At 38.6% G+C, this 17,508-nt stretch overlaps 1 protein-coding gene across 1 annotated transcript; it reads right to left on the minus strand.

Annotated features, from left to right (window-relative positions):
- Positions 1–7,080: 7,080 nt before the first annotated feature.
- On the minus strand, positions 7,081–9,341 carry b3gnt5b (UDP-GlcNAc:betaGal beta-1,3-N-acetylglucosaminyltransferase 5b). Its single transcript, XM_053628398.1, has one exon. The coding sequence runs from the start codon at positions 9,106–9,108 to the stop codon at positions 7,972–7,974; it is 1,137 nt and encodes a 378-aa protein (XP_053484373.1). The 5' UTR covers positions 9,109–9,341; the 3' UTR covers positions 7,081–7,971.
- Between the last annotated feature and the right edge of the window lie 8,167 nt (positions 9,342–17,508).

Raw genomic sequence — 17,508 nt, forward strand, 5'->3', positions numbered from 1 at the left:
ATCTAGTGCTTGAATAATAAAAAGTCAATAAATACCAAATTGTTAAAAAATTTAAAGTGCTTATTTTCAGTAGAACATGAATACAATCCTTTCACCCAACATCCGACACCCCGCGAAGTTTATCAGTGCATGCCGAGGGCTTTATTTTATGTTCTGAATACAACAGTCTGATTATATTCCTCAACGTCTTGTTTAAGGGAGCAGCAACAGCAAAAGTTCCTATCTTATTTATTATTATTATTGTCATTATTACTATTATTATTATATCCCTGATTCATTAATTGATCATTGGTAAAAAAAAAAAAAAAATCATGATGAAAAATTATTAATATTGTTATAAAAGAGTCCATAAGACATAAAAACTCTTTTACCAGAGGTTTCAACTGGCTACAGACATGCATATTAAAATGGCCTAGAATCAGGAGTCCAACAGAGTGTGGCACCAGAGAGGCCAGAAAATTCTTGAATGAAATCCTTGATTAAATTTAGGCGGTCTGTAAACCAGCGCACATTGCAAGGAGTTAGGAAGAACGGTTAACCTTGAAAAGCTGAACCTCGAAGCTTAAAAAAACATCAACAGGCAAAAGTTTACAATGGAAACAGTTCTTAAAAATGGTTGCAATTCCATGTCCACGACCTACAGTTCTTGGGGAATTAAAAAACCAAAGTCTAGAAGAGGAAGTTCCTCGCCAGGGATGAGCCAGGTCTCTGTCACAAATAGAAAATCCAGAGCACGAACGGTGAACAAGTCATTTACAATAAAGGACTTAGGATTATTATCCATGGTAACGAGGAAACCAATTACCCGTGGCCTTTTTTTTGTAAAAGTTCATGTGCCTTAAAGAATCAAATAATACACCTCACACCTTTTACATGTAATCTATGCAAACCAAAGATTATAATACTTCACCCAATACTTCGATTATAATACGTCCAAGCACAAATTTAAGCACGCATATAGAAATGAATGCGACGGTCATGTTAAATTGATCAAGTAGCCTAATGTGCACATTATCAATTCATAATTAATCTTTTTTAATTGTGTTTAATTTCTTTATGCGGAATTATACAGGGTTATTCGTAAGCTGATTGACAATCATGACATACTAAAAAAAGTTGCCCATTTAACTAGCTTCAATGTAGGTAGCTACTTTTTCATAGTAACTTGTAGTGTAGCTAACTACTTTTTTTTTAAAGGGTAGCTTGACTGTAGTTAACTACTTCAAACTACGAGTAGCTTCCCCAACACTGCCGACATCACAGCACAGCCGTTGCCTTTACCTTTTGTGTGTGTGGTGACTTTGTCAGACAATGTCATGGATATACAGTATCTCACAAAAGTGAGTACACCCCTCACATTTTTGTAAATATTTGATTATTTACAAAATAATCAAATATGTATGGTCTTGGCCACCGTGCTGCAGCTCAGTGTCAGGGTCTTGGCAATCTTCTTATAGCCTAGGCCATCTTTACGTAGAGCAATAATTCTTTTTTTCAGATCCTCAGAGAGTTCTTTGCCATGAGGTGCCATGTTGAACTTCCAGTGACCAGTATGAGGGAGTGTGAGAGCGATGACACCAAATTTAACACACCTGCTCCCCATTCACACCTGAGACCTTGTAACACTAACAAGTCACATGACACCAGGGAGGGAAAATGGCTAATTGGGTCCAATTTGGATATTTTCACTTAGGGGTGTACTCACTTTTGTTGCCAGCGGTTTAGACATTAATGGCTGTGTGTTGAGTTATTTTGAGGGGACAGCAAATTTACACTGTTACACAAGCTGTACACTCACTACTTTACATTGTAGCAAAGTGTCATTTCTTCAGTGTTGTCACATGAAAAGATATAATCAAATATTTACAAAAATGTGAGGGGTGTGCTCACTTTTGTGATACTGTAAATCAGTTTGGAAGTGACTGCTGGTTAATGTGAAGTCTCTTAACGCGCCACGTTTCAGACTCAGAAAAAGAAAAATATGTCAACGGGAACAGCTTTATAGCGAATTTGGCTGTATTCAAATAAAGTATGCAAGTACAAAGAGTGGGAAAGTAGCAAACAGATGTAAAGTGTTGACACTGGGCAGAATGCAAATACCCACGCAATGACATCATCTAGCAACTTTTCGACTTTCCATCGAAAGTCGTTGGAATACAGCAAAGACGAGGCAATGCATGGGAAATGCAAATTTAGTCCAGCAGGGCTGGAAAAGGTGCCATCTAAAAATTGGTTGTGTTTTATTATTCTTATTGTTATGTATTTAATTTTTTGGAATTTTAATAGAAGAAATAAAGAATATGTTTGAATGTCAGCTCTTGTATAGTCAGTGAAAACAAAAAAATTGTGCTTGAAAAGTCCTTGAAAGTCATGGAATTTTATGAAGCATCTGTACGAACCCTGGTTAGATTCAGATTCTGAATTATTTCCATCCATAATCAATCAATCAAACAGAGGAGCTGGTTTGAGTATTTCAGAAACGGCAGTCTCTGGAGTTTACACAGAATGGTGTGAAACACAAAACACGTCTAGTGAGCGGCGAGTCTGCAGGCAGATTATTACAGATTGTTGACGAGAGCAGTCAAGAGGAGAATCAGCAAATGAATTTTTTTGTGACAGGAAGGCTTCTATGACTCAAATAACCAATGTTTACAACTTTGGTGAGCAGAAAGACATCTCAGACCACACAGCAGGCAGGTGGGCTTCAATTTGAGGCTGCTCTGAGAGCAAATGAGGATCCTACATATGGTGTACTTAATAAGTGGACATGTGCGTGTATACTACTATACATTGATCAGCCATAACATTAAAACCACTAACAGGTGAAGTGAATAACATTGATGATCTCGTTGCAGTGGCACCTCTCGAGGGGTTGGATATATTTATTATGCAGCAAGCGAACAGTCAGTTCTTGAAGTCGACATGTTGGAAGCAAGAAAAATGGGCAAGCGTAAGGATCTGAACAACTTTAACAAGGGCCAAAGTGTGATGGCTCGACGACTGGGTCAGGGCTTCTCCAAAACGGCAGGTCCTGTGGGGGGTGTTCCCAGTGTTCAATGGTTAATACCTACCAAAAGTGGTCCAGGGAAGGACGAGAGGTGAACAGGCTCACTGATGAATGTGAGGGGAGCGAAGGCTAGCCCGTCTAGTCCGATTCCCACAGAACAGCTACTGTAGCACAGTAATAACAGCAAACAGTCCCTAATAGCAGTGACCTCTTTCAGCAGGATAATGTGGCCTACTACACTGCAAAGATTGTTCAGGAACATTTTGAGGAACATGACAAAGAGTTCAAGGTGTCGACTCGGCCTTTAAATTTCCCAGATCTCAATCCAATCGAGCGTCTGTGGGACGTGCCGGACAAACAAGTCCAATCCACGGAGGCCCCACCTCGCAACTGTAAGGCTGGTGATGACATGTCTGAACCTGGAGATAACTGCTCTCTGAGGAAAAAGGACTCGTGGGAATTAACACTCAACCTCTCTCTCACAGAATTAGCATCTCCATCTGAATTAGCACATCATGCTGAGTAGAGACTAGGAGATCCTCACTACATTGTTTCCTCTCTCTCTGTGTCAAGATCACCTTAAACACACCCGAGTCTATATACATTACATAACGTTTTAATGCGAATAAATGGTTAATGGTAAATGGCGCACTTATATAGCGCTTTTATCCAAAGCGCTTTACACTGTGTCTCATTCACCCATTCACACACACACTCACACACCAATGGTAGCAGAGCTGCCATGCAAGGTGCTAACTTGCCATCGGGAGCAACGTGGGGTTCAGTGACTTTCCCAAAGGCCACTTCGGCATGTGGAGTCACGTGGGCCGGGAATCGAACCGCCAACCCTACGATTAGTGGACAACCCGCTCTACCACCTGAGCCACAGCCACCCATAAGATGTCAACTATACATGTTTGCTATATTATACAAAAGGTCACAGTGCAGCTGGAAAATATGGTCTCTTTCCCTCAACAGCAGTTCAAAAAAAAAAATTACATTCCGTTAAAGGCATACCCTCCCAGGGACCCTTACTCAAATGATCTCCTGTATGTAAATAAGGTACATCCTTTCACAGACGTCAAATGGTCATCACACACAGCACCTTTTGGTGGACCCACAGAGCATCTGGGTATTTAGGGGAGACCTGGCCAAAGATTTGAGGAATCTGTAGAAAGATCTCCCACATGATTACAGTGTGTAGTTTTTCTCTACCAGGTATGTAAGTGTTGTCTCTCTTATGTTGTATTATTATGTTTTGGATTTGATTGTAATGTAATGTTGAATGTAATTCTTTCTTATTATTAATAGTAGTATTGGATTTGGATGTGTTCATACCTGGTTAAATAAATTATTAGACTTGATTATATTCTGATTTATTCTGAAATTATTGTCTCTAGTATATTACGTTAAGTCCTTGTTACAGCAAATCTGCGACCAGGTTAGTACAGTCTAAAATCCAGGTTTAGGTGGAGCATTGGGGCATACCAACAGAGATTTTAGAGTCCAGGCTAACAAACTGGCATTAAGTTAAGTGTACTTAGTGTGTACAGGCTCGATATGAAATACCCGTTTAGGACAACATAAAGTTGATCAACCAAGTCTAAATAGGGGGAAGTCTAAACCTCTGGCTATTGTAATCTTACTCTAGTTAACGTGTACATAGGAAACTATGGCATGATTATATAAAGCTAATTTCACTTAGATATTATTGGTCTGTCTCTGTAGATGTTAGTGGTCATGACCTCTGACTAGAGATAACGTTACTATAACTAAGTGTTACAATCTAAGGGGACTAATAACGTACTTTATAGGAAAGGGTAAGCATGGGGGGGTCGTCTAAATAGTATTAGTCAATTACCTCTGGCTAATGACCAAGACTGGCGAGTTTGTGACCATGAGATCCACGCACACGGCCAGCGCGAGACTCTGAGCGACATGGACTCCGAATGAACAAGCACAATTTAAACTATAGAATAAACTAGGAATTAATCAAATGTAAAAGATCAATAGTATCAAAATACAAATAACTAAGAAACAAATACAACATTGAGGTTTTCACAATTGTACACATTGCTTCGAAGAGACAGGAACACGTGGAAATCCTTCTACCACGTCATTGGATACCGTCGTTGGACCAGTGAGTGGACCCCTGCACAACTTACAGGACTTAAAGAACACACAGCACATCTTCAGAGGTCTTGTGGAGTCCATGCCTTGACGGGTCAGAGCTGATTTGGTGGCACAAGGGGGACCTACACGATATTAGGCAGGTGGTTTTAATGTTATGGCTGAACGGTGTACTAGCAGTCAAACAAAAGAGGCTCAATATTGAATGCTTCTTAAGAATGTCATTTAAAAGACATAAGCATAGAAACAGATCATGACTCTGTATTATTCAGAGTCCTACACATGCAACATGATCTGTAGCATCCTGGGGCATTCAGGCAATTTGATCTGTTGGCTAAAAATAATCTGCCTAGCAAGAAGGACTGACGGATTACAGTGTGCATTCACTCTTCTGAAAGCCAGGTTCTTCGATGGCCTTCTAACAACTAGATGTTTACTTAGATACAGTCAGTCACATGAGAGACGCCCAGTTCTCAGAGAGTACACACATCCAAATCGCTGATCAAACACAACCTTTATCACGGATGAATCCTGGAGTGATTGTTAACTGAACACACAGTCGTGTGGGAGATCAGCTCTCAAACGGCGTCACAGCCTTTCACTATCAATACCATATTGGAAAGCGATTCTTTCCCAAAGAATTTGTTGCAATACAACAGTACGAGTGTGGTGACCTGGGAAAACCCTTTACACGGCGTCATTTGGACATTTCTCTCGTTTCGAACACAGGTTCTGAAATTTTCAAGTCTGGTTAAAAAAAGTTAAAAGGGAGAAAATGAATGTAATTAGATTCTAGATCTAGATTAACGCATTACGTTAATATATTTTCCAGTTTGTGAACAAGGGATGCATTGAAGTAGGCAGAAACTTCAGCATCTGCTCTGTCTTCATTACAGCTCTAAGAAAGAAAAATTATATTTAAAAGACAAGAGGATAGCTAGTGGAGTATCTGCAATTAAGTAATTTCCTTTTTTTTAAATTTTTTTTTTTTAAAAACAGGTTCTCAAGAAAGTTTGAAGCGTTACCCTTCCAAAGAACCACTGAACTTCTGTTGCTGTTATAGTGTAAAGCAGAAATTCCCAAGCTAAAGGATTAATGTCATGTGGTGTCACTTGGTTTACAAATGGAGCCTTGAGAGAAGCTCACAATCGTTTCTGTATTATTTAATTTATTATACAAATGAATATTACGAATATCACTAACAATAAAGACGTATTTAAAAAAAAACAAACAAACAAAAAAAAACCCCATTTTTTACACTATCCCGACACGCTAGCATCGGAGTTAGGCTAGTTTCTTGGGAACATCGAGTGACTAGGACTCGGTGGAACAATGGAATGTTAAATCAAGAAAAAACGAAAACAAGGAAATATCAAAACGTTTATTGAATATGTGTATACAAGTCCTAAATTGCAAGTCTTGATTAAAACAATCAACAACAAAAAAAAACAATGAAAGGTGGTCAAGGTTTGGGATCACTTTCACAAAATCCATTTGGGGTCGTTTGCCTGAAAGTTCTGGGAACCCCTGGGTTAAATTAAACCATGCAAGAATGGCTTTATATAAACGTTCTGCACAGTGGTAGCTTTGTAAATTCACATTGGCTTTTCCAGATGAATATGTAAAAAGCATCTACAGAGGAACCTATTGATCTGGATATGATAGAGGGCAGCATGATTGCCCAGCACCCCCAATGGACATGCTGAGTAATTTCAGATAGAAATAAAGAGATAAATACATTTTGGAGACTTCAAGACAAATGTGGAACAATAGTGCATAAGTAGGAAATGGGGCAGTTGGTGAAGGTGTATGCCCATTTCCGGAAAATTTTGAACACTGACCAATTTTCAAATCACCACTTCCCAGAAATGTTTCATACAAAATCTTACACAAATAACTCAGATGTGAAGGTGGCTCGCTTTTTTTTTTTTTTTTGCATACAAGGCTTTCACGTACAGCTGCACACAAACGATGAACTGAAGAAGGCTCATAGTGGGAATCTAATATCAGCAAGATGTGATTTGGCAACATGGTGGTGTCGGTCAGACCCGAGGTCCATGGTGCTTCTCTGCACCAATATGTGGAATGAATCACCTCCGAGCATGGGTTTGGAGCAGTCACATACAAACCATACCCCATCATAATCGCTTCGAATAGAATACTGCTTCAACTTCAACAGATGCCGTATTGAAGCTTGATATAAATTTCTGGCAAATTTCATACACGATGGCTCAAAATGCAGGTACAGTATATGGGCACAAGTTTTTTTTCCCCCTTAACACCTGACCATTGCACCCTTTTTGAACATCTCATTCTAGGCTCTGTGCAGGACACTCAAGTTCTTCTACTCCAACCTTGGCAAACCATGTCTTCAAGGACCTGGAACAGACTTGGGCCCCTCAGTTCCAGTGAAGGGAAATGGAAATCCTACAGCCTACAAAGACATTCTATACAGTTGTGTGCATCCAATTTTGCAGCAACAGTTTATGGAAGAACCACATGTCCTGTTCCCAAGAAACTCAAAGATTATACATTATTGTTGATTTCTCTTAAGGGGTTTGGGAGAAAGAAAAAAAGAAAAAAAAAAGATGCAACTACGCTGTTTAGGAGACAAGACAAACACTGCAAGGAAATAAATAAACGTAATTATGAGTAAGGCATGGAGTTGTTTTTTTTTCTTTTTTCAAAGTAGTTTACTAATCATTTCAAGATACTCCCAAGCCCAGAACATCAAACTGACAAATATACATTATCTCCTCCTAGAACAAAGGCGTTGGTCTAAAAGGAAAGGAAGAGGCGGGGGAGGAAAAAGGGATTTCATACCAATCCAGGCCCTATGAAAAGGCTGCTTTACATGGGTAGGTGTTTAAAGTGTGTAATACACAAAGGAGTCTGATTTTAGTTATAGTGCAGTAGAGCTTTCCAAAAAGTCCTGAGGAAACCCGCTGTACCTCAGGATCTGTTGCAAGTTTCCAGAGTTCGTGGAAGTCCTTGACATGTCCATGTGATGTCATCATTTGGTTGTAGATGCAGACGTGATTAGGGGCCCTACCCTCTCCAGAGAAGAAGACGTGTTCTTGGGGCGAGATCCCTATCGCATTCGCGCAAATCCCCATAAAGACATCATCGATGTAAAGAGAGGCGTTTAAGGTGAGAGAAGCTTGGTAGACTCTAGAGGCCACGTCTCTGGAGACAACATAACCAGCTCCAGGGGTGTAATCGGGGTAGAGAATCCAGGGGTACATCTCATGAGACACGTAGTACTTGCTGTCTTTCTTACGAATGGGTGGAGCACCTCGATGCACCTTGCCGATCCAAAAGTCCTTGACGCCGGTCCGGTCGACCTCCTGCAGGTAGCGGATCAGGTTGGGCATGTGGACAAAGATGTCGTCATCTGCAGACATGAGAAAGCGGGCGTGGTTGCAATAGGCATGTGTCCAGCTGAGCTGGAGGAGAAGCTTGACAGTTAGGTTGTGAAAGGTATCAAGAAAGTCCTGCTGAATTAGATCCTGGTATATTTGGTCTTCCCAAAGCAACCTTTGCTGAAGCTTCTTCCTATCCATTGGTTGAGGGTGGATGCCAAGAGCAAACAGCACTCTCACAGTCAAGCCAAGGTTCTTCTCGATGTAGACCTCGTTGCCCCATGTCGACCGAATGGCCTGCCTCCTTTCGAAGTTCTCTGGTGAGCTTTTTACAAGCAGCAAGAGTAGCACGTCTTGGTTGACACATTTCTGCTCATGGTTTATTAAGTAACGGTGGTTGCTGAATTTCTGTGCTTCTTCATGACTAATTGTTAGGTTGGCACTTATAAAGTCCAAGCTGTTGAGCAGGCGGAAAGAGTAGGACTTGACATGACCGCCTATGTTATTGTCAAGACAATCCCAGTAAACCTTGATCACTGACAACACAAAGCACATCATCATTAACTGTCGGAGTTGGCATTTTCTGATCCGTCGGAAACATACAAACATTATGGTCCCTTATACACATCCAGGTGAGGGTCCGAGACTCGGGGTGAAACAAGCCTTGGCTACGTTTTATGCCGAAACATTGTTTGTCATAACGTTCTTTTACAGTCCATCCTGAGGCCGAAACCATTTCAAGAGTCTTCTGCCAGCACTGGTGTCATGTCTGAAACAGAAATAGAAATGTTTTATCAAACAAAATCATTTTGAAAGAATTCTCAACATAGTTGCATACTGTGCAGTCCAAATTAGATTTAGATCACAAATATCCAACAGTACAAACTCTTACCATTAATGCTAGTCTTGTACCCAAATATCTAGCTTTCTCTAGAGTCGTGGTCACCAACCCGGTTCCTGGAGATCTACCTTCCTGAAGCTCCAACCATAAGCGTGCCCACCTGACCATCTAATCATTGCCTTAAGAAGTTCTTGATCACCTAAAACAGGTGTGTTCGATTTTGGTTGCAGATGAAGCCTGCAGGAAGGTAGATCTCAAGGAAGAGGGTTGGTGACCACTGATCTAGAGTCTGGTACACACCATCACTAAAAGTGGTTAATTGAGAGACACTGCAAACGACCAACCACATACTGTCCCACAACAAATGCACGAGATGTCTCATTTACCAGTTTCAAGCCATTTTTAAAGATGATGTGCTGTGAATTTCTTTTGTCGTTGTTCAACTGTTCAAAAAACTATATGGATCCGTACTAAAAAAGCCTAATACCAAAACTCTCACAAAAGAGGCTTGAACTAATTACAGGACTTTACCAAAATGGTGTCTGGGCAATTTTTTGTAGTTTGCATTAATTTGTGACCAATTAAGAAGAAGGACATGCGTTAAAATTAATTCTAGAAAAAAAAAAGAAAAGAAAAAAAAAAAGAGTTGCCCCAAAAGTTTCCAACTACACCTTCCTATTGTTGTTATTGCTCACTGCAATTTTGTTGTAAATGTTCTTTCACTAAATATTTATTTCTAGCATCATATAGCTGGGAATAAATCACATTTTGAGTAACATTTTTTGATCACCAGCTCTAGCATATACCACTGAGGGTACTTTTTTTTTTTCCTCTTCCCAAAAATCCCTGCATCAATGTAAAAGCCAACACAGCAAACATGCCACACGTCGGCAATAATGGAGGGCTTTAAGGCCTCAGAAGCGGTGAAAAACTGCTGAGCGTGACAGAAAGCAGAGAAATGCTAGAGCACAAAGAACAGCTTCCACCAGGCACATGGGGGGGTGGGGGTGGGTACGAGGATGTCTCACCCTAAATTTCATTATTTTTATTTCTGATTTTTTTTAAAAAACACAACAACCACCAAACAGTAAATTGTTGCAAAACTCTTTTTGGACAAAAAGAACAAAATTAATGATTTTAGCAAAGTTCCTCTAGAAGCACAGCTTCTAAAACCTCGGTTACGTTCTGGCTGACATACATTGTGCAGAACGAGGGAACTCGCCAACATCAAAATGCTCACAATCATTAAAAGTAAAGTACTCAACCCATGAATTCTCAAGAATTACACTACAGATACAGTGTATTTCCGTATCATGGAGGCGCCACACGTTCAAATCCTGAGTGCCGTGGTCGGTCAGGGCCGTGATCTCCGAGAGGAAAGGGTGGCGTTGCTCTCTTTCTGTTGATTAGAGTACGTCTGTACGTCTTCGATCGAATGTATTCTGATGTGGAGAGAATCAGTGCTCTCCTCCAAGCGTGTCTAGCCACGCTGCGATGTTGTGATTAAAAAACGTAATAGACAAATTAGACTTTTCCTGTTTTATTTCTTCCTGCTTGCACTCAGAATCCTTGGGATCCTTACTTTCATGTATTCCTCTACACTTAGCTTCAATACCAAAGTCATTGTTTTCTACTCATTTTAGCAGGATCGTGACCAAAATTGGTATCAGGCCGATACTAGCAAAGAAAGAAAAGAAAAAGAAAAGAAAAAGAAAAAAAAATTAGAAAAGGTAGATCGAAAATCAAGGAGAAAAAAGAACAAATTTAAAACGATCCTGTAACGTATATAGTTTGAAATATGAGACAACTGTCTGTAGCACAAAAACATCAAGCAGGTTAAAGTAGGTCACAACAACTATTTAGCAAATGTGTGGAAATAAATGGGTTGAGGGGGTAAGGGTTTGGAAATTGATTTTAGTGCGTGTGCATTCACTATATTGCCAAATGTTTGTGGACACCTGACCATCACACCCATATGTGCTTGTTGAACATACCATTCCAGATTTAGTCCCCCTTTACAGTTATAACCTCCACTCTTCTGAGAAGGCTTTCGACTAGTGGCTGTGGGGGTTTGTCCATTCATCCACAAGAGTTAGGTCAGGCTCTGACGTTGGGCGAGGGATCCAATCAGCATTCCAATTAATCCCAACAGTGTTCAGTGGGGTTGAAGTCAAGTCCAAATGCAGGACACTTGAGTTCTTTTACATCAACTTTGGCAAACCATGCCTTCATGGAGCTCGCTTTATGCACAAGGGCATTGTCATGCTGGAACTGGTTTGGGCCTCTTGGTTCCAGTGAAGGGAAACGGCAATGCTATAGCATACAAAGTCATTCTAGATATGTGCCTTTGGGGAAGGCCCACATACGTCAACGTCAGGTTTCCACATACTTTTGGCTCAAACCATGTGGGAAAATGTGTTATGATCTGATGAAACCAAGGTAGAATGTTTTGGACATAATTCTAAAAAGATATGTTTAGCTGCAAAAACAGGATAGGTAGTTAGCGAGCCTGCTAGCTTCACACAGAGGTTCTCAGGATAAAAATGTCTAATTTATGGACATAAATGCTCCAAATATACTGAGCTTACCGAGTGATATCTGGATTAACTTTTGATCAAACCAAGTCAATTCATAATCATCACGGTTTAAACTGCACAGCTACATACTTTAAGGTCAATGTTAAAAAATTTAAAAATTGTGGTCAATTTAAGGTCAATCAAAAAACTGTGCTTATATCTCAGTGCTTCTTCGGTATAGCTTTGACCTCTGAACTTCAAATTCCCCTTCATGTTATGCAAGAGCACTGCCGAGATGATATGAAACTAATTCATCTCTAGGGTAACAGTCGCACATGGTTATAAAACACTGGACAAATCCATGTTAGTGTAATTGTCCAGGTTGCCAGGCCACACAAGAAAGAAACATTAGATGGCCCGGGATTTTCCATTTAGCTGGCTCATCCGCAATAGTACAATTATACAAAAGCATGAAATGTCCTTTTCTGCCTATTTAATTCACTAGTCTGAGTCGCATCAATCATAATCACATGTGACGCGATAAAGACAAATATCCAAAATACTTAGTGAGGAAATTCGTGAGCAGGACGTCCCCATTAGGTAAGGAATAAAACACTTAGGGTTGTGCCGTTATACGAAATTAATCAAGATGAAGTGGAGAAGCACTTATTGAAAAGTTGACAAATGTTTTATCCACTTTGCAATTTGCCAGGACTAACATATAAATTTCTAAAAATTTATTTATTAATAAATGACATACTTTTTTTTATCCACTTATGGTAACATTTACAGTTGTGGACACGTAAAAGTTCCTGTTATCACTTAGTAACGATAAACACTCGTTCCATCGCAATCCTCCTTTTTTCCTTGTGTAAATCTCTCTGGTGAAGAAAAAACAAAACAAAACAAAAAAAAAAACACGGCTTGTCATGTTACCAAGAAACCTGAAAAGCGGAAACCAGTTTTACACAGCGGTGACAACAGAAACCTTCCATCAAAAGGATGTCTACCCTGCATTTACGTGGAGCGTTCGTCATACGAGTCGAGCTGTTGCTATAGAAAGGATAACGTATTAGAAAGAGCACATTAATGTTAACCTGCCCACCTCCCAAGTGAGATGCCTGGATCCTTTAGGCCCCGCCTTTTTAATGGAACATTCATGAAGCAAGTACCTCGCACCCTACGGTCTGTTTACTCAATGTAACCTCTGGTTTGTTTTGTTTAACTGGAACTTTGCCGACGTGAACATATTGGTAGCTGAAACAGGAACGGCCGCTATTTCATGATTTATCTCCTCATACTTTTCAGGAGTAAGGCGATTTTGCGATCGCAGAAACAAATGCAAAATCTAGCAAACTCATTCACAACATTCGGAGGAACTTGCAAATTTTCTAAATTACCGCAGATTTGGGCTGAGATGTGTCAATTCACGTGCGTCGAACATAAGTACAGTTAAAAGCTCTCGTTTACCGGCAAACATCACTGCAAAAGACCGTGCAGAACTATTTCGTGCGATTGCGATTTTGCCAATTCAAATAGTTTTTTAAAAAGCCGCAGCCAAATAAAGCATTTTTGCCTGCAATAATCACAAAAAAATAAATTTAAAAACGCTCTTTTGGGCTTTATGTCTGTCAGCAGCATATGTAATTTCTTTATAGCTTCTCAAGTTCTTCAAGACGATGTACATCACCGATAATCATTATCCTGCTTTCTGTTATTCTATACACTATTCTCAGTTCAGTGACTTTCGGAACTTTATAAACGTTCCACACAAAATCCAAAATTTTATTTAAAAAAAAATTATAATAATTTATGGCAGACAACAATGAATGCTTTAGCGTGTTTAAAACTAGTTGTTTTTATAACAATTTAAAAAATAAAATTAAATAAAAACAAACATCTACTGCATCATGCAACAGTTAAATTGAGAATTTAAAAAAACAAAAACTTTAATTGAATCATTTTGGGCATCCATACTGAATTATTTTTTTACCTGAATGTTCTTTTTTCCCCCTTTTCTCTAAAATTTCAGTTATTTTATCCTTCTTGACTCGTGATACTCAAACACATAGACCATTTACTTTTTAACAAAAGTGACATTTTAAAAAGAAATGCCACTGTATATAAATGTTTGGGGTTTTTTTTGCATAATTTATGCATATATTAATATTCTAAAGAACCTTTTTTTTTTAGATACAAATTCACAGGCATGCTACTGGAATGATATACACACAATTAAAACGTAATTATTTACATTTATCTTCATTATTAATTAACGCTGGAATTAATAACATTATCTTTGGTATGAAATGAAGTTTGAGGGATTTTTAGATCCCAGTTTGAGCAAATTAAGTATGAGGTTTCTGTGGAAAAGAAAAATTTATTTATTTATTTATTTCATTTTTCAAAAAGTCAGAAAAAGAAATGAAAATACTAATAAGTTAACATTCGTTTAAAGGTATTATTTGTGTAGTAAACAGTCAAATCTGTCAAATTTAAGTCGTCATTTGTGGTTATTTTTGTTTTTATTAATTAAGATAATTACTCCACAAGGTGTTTGGGTTTTTTTTTCCCCCCAGGTAAAGTAGTTCAGGTTATACATGAGCATTTTTGTAACGTCAACATTGAAAATGGATATTTTTAGTTATTTATTCAGAAATTTTTGTCATAGCTGAACACTCATATTTAACATGAAACACACAGAGAGAGAGAGAGAGAGAACGTTATAGGAGCAGCACTCACCGACTCGCCTGCTTATTGACTGCAAAATGGAGACCTTTCCAAATGGCTTCAGGTGTGCTGTTGTCGGAAATACACTAAAAACGCTTAAAAAGTCTCGCATTTATTGGTCATTTAGGATGTCTGAGAGGAAGAGCAGCGGATATTTTTTCCCCTCTCCGCTCCTCTCTGCTTTCTGTCTTAATGAGTTTGGTTCAGTGGATGTTAGCATAGCAACCTAAAAACTTCCCTCCAGGGGCGGAGGGACGAGAGAGCAAAGTGGCTAAAGCTTCATTTTACTACTCTTTTCCAGACCAGATTGTCTCTTTTTTTCAACCACATACTGTGTTTGTGTTAAAAAAAAAAAAAAAAAAAGAGAGAGAGCTGGCCAGTTTTCATAATGTTTGCATGGCCACACGCTCACACAAACAGTGAATACTGTATCACATCAGATTCATTCAGGCGGCATAAGCCTACAGGTGTAGCAGGTGTTGTTCACGAATGAGTCGACTCTTTCACTCCGTTCGATCAGTGAAGACTCACATATATGCGTTTGTTTGTTTGTCTGCTTTTTTCTTTCTTTCTTTTTTTGCAAGTTTATCATATTGTTTGCATGGACACAGGGCATTCACGCTAAAAGATAGTGATGTGTTGCTCACGAGTGAGTCTACTCTTTGAGTCGGTTATACTACATGAACACAGAGTCGATTCGCATAAATGAGTCTGTTGATTTTTTTTCTTTCTTTGGACAGTTTTCATACTGTTTGCATGGACACACACACACACACACACGCTCTCTAATACTGTATTCAGATGTGTCTTTCGTGAATGAGTCGAATCTTTAAGTCGGTTCTTCTAGCTAAACTTTGGAGTTTGTTTTCTCTTTTATTTCTTTCGTGTTGTTTTTTCTACTGTCTTTATTTTCCTTTCTTTTGTCTTTATTGCTTCCTTCCTTCCTTATCTTCCTTTTAAATGTTTTTCTTTTTCTTTTTAGTTATCAGGATAAACAGAAATGAAGCACAAACAGCAGCACAATAACATTCATGCTCATATTTCTAGTGCCTTGCTGATTTTATAATTATTTGAATAGATTTTGTTCTGTTAAATTAAGGTGGAGTCAGATTTGATGAAACATTTTCAGCTGTTGAAGAATAATTACTACACAAACTGGTTTAGTTAGGTAAAAGAAATGAGCCTTTTGGGAACTGAGTCAATTTACAATTGTCAATGTTTAAAAAAATAAAAGGAAAAAAAATCTGAATTCCCCAACACTACTCTCTTCTGAATTATAACCAAAAATCACTGTGATGAAACCGGCAGTGAGATAACTGGGTTTATAAGGAAAAGATATGAATCAAAAAGTTTTGTTTGAGTCTAGCATAATTTAAAAAAAAAAAAATTGTTATGCCAACATCTCTGGCTGTGTGCTTAAAACATCCATGCAAATTCTGCTGCTTTGCATGAAGTCCCTGTGCTTTAGATACATAGTCCTCTTACAGAGTTCTTATTTATTCTCAACTCCTTCATTTAGCAACCAAATGCTCTACTTTTGATTTGTTTGCGGTTACTTTTTCCTCACATGATTTCGGTATTCTAGCACTTTGGTTACTTTCTGTGGAAAATATCGTAGCTTTGCGGTTCTTCTGCTTTTCCCTGTGAGGGAATCCTTGGTGTTTCCTTATCTAAGAAGATGGAGTAACTAACTAACTTACACTAATTACGATTGCCACTAAAGTTCAGCTTTTTACCATTTTTGGCAGAATGCTTAATAATCATAGTCCATTCATCCATTTTCTGTACCGCTTATCCTACAGAGGGTAATGGGGGAACCTAGACCCTATCCTAGGGGACACTCTGGATGGGGTGCCAACGCATCGCGGGGAACAATCACACACACGTTCATACACAATTTGGAAATGCCAATCAGCCTACAACATGTCTTTGGACTGGGGGAGGAAACTGGAGTACCAAAAGGAAACCCCACGAAGCACAGGGAAAATATGCAAACTCTACGAACACAGGACTGATAAAGGAATCGTACACCCAGCCCTGGAGGCCTTTACAAGGCTATTGTATCTCGTATGATAGGAGAGGGCTGGCTGGTGGGTGGTGACCAAATTTGGGAGAAAACAATCAAATTCTAACTTAAATATAACCACAAGGGATCACCGGGGTCCAAGCACCTTTTTACAAGTAGCACCCCAATTTGCACCAGGTTACATTTAATACTAGAGGTTAGCTAGATGGACATGCCGTTCAAGCTCTATTAAACAATCAGCTAATGATAACCCTGTTAAAGGTCTTGTGATAGCTGATGCTTTTCAATCAATCAACAAGAGTGTCATGGCCAGCCAGTTGCAGACTACCTTGAGAATCAATCATCTTTGTGAGATAAAATCTGATTTTGCATATTATACATGTTAGCTAGCTCAAAATCTATGTGGGCAGAGCTAAACTGTGCAAATTATTTAACTTCTTTTGTATTTCCTTCTACCATGCCCCTCCGTTATAGATATATTTACTCCTAGATGAAGTGAAAGAACCTACAAATGACACTATTATCAAAATATATTTTATTCTGGACTTGTTTCATTTGATTTGACTCCAAAAAGAAAAAAAATAAAATAATAATAATCACCAACAAAAAAAAAAGTCAAATCAACTTTGCAAGAAACTGAGCAAGAGAAAGAAAACCAGGGGAGGGATTACTGTAAGTCAAAACTTAAAGTGAAGGTGGGGCAGGCTGAACAGGTATTTATTTACATGGTCCACGATGTTTACGATATGCCCGTGTTTGTATATGAATTTATTTATATATATATATATTTATATATATATATATATATATATATATATATATATATATATATATATATATATATATATATATATAAATAAAACAAACAGATGACTACAAATAAAGCAGAATTACAA

The sequence above is a fragment of the Ictalurus furcatus genome, chromosome 7, assembly GCF_023375685.1.
Source record: "Ictalurus furcatus strain D&B chromosome 7, Billie_1.0, whole genome shotgun sequence".
Classification (NCBI taxonomy): domain Eukaryota; kingdom Metazoa; phylum Chordata; class Actinopteri; order Siluriformes; family Ictaluridae; genus Ictalurus; species Ictalurus furcatus.

Excerpts from the sequence above, each read along its gene's own strand:
- b3gnt5b (XM_053628398.1), bottom strand. The coding sequence starts at position 9,108 with ATGTTTGTATGTTTCCGACGGATCAGAAAATGCCAACTCCGACAGTTA.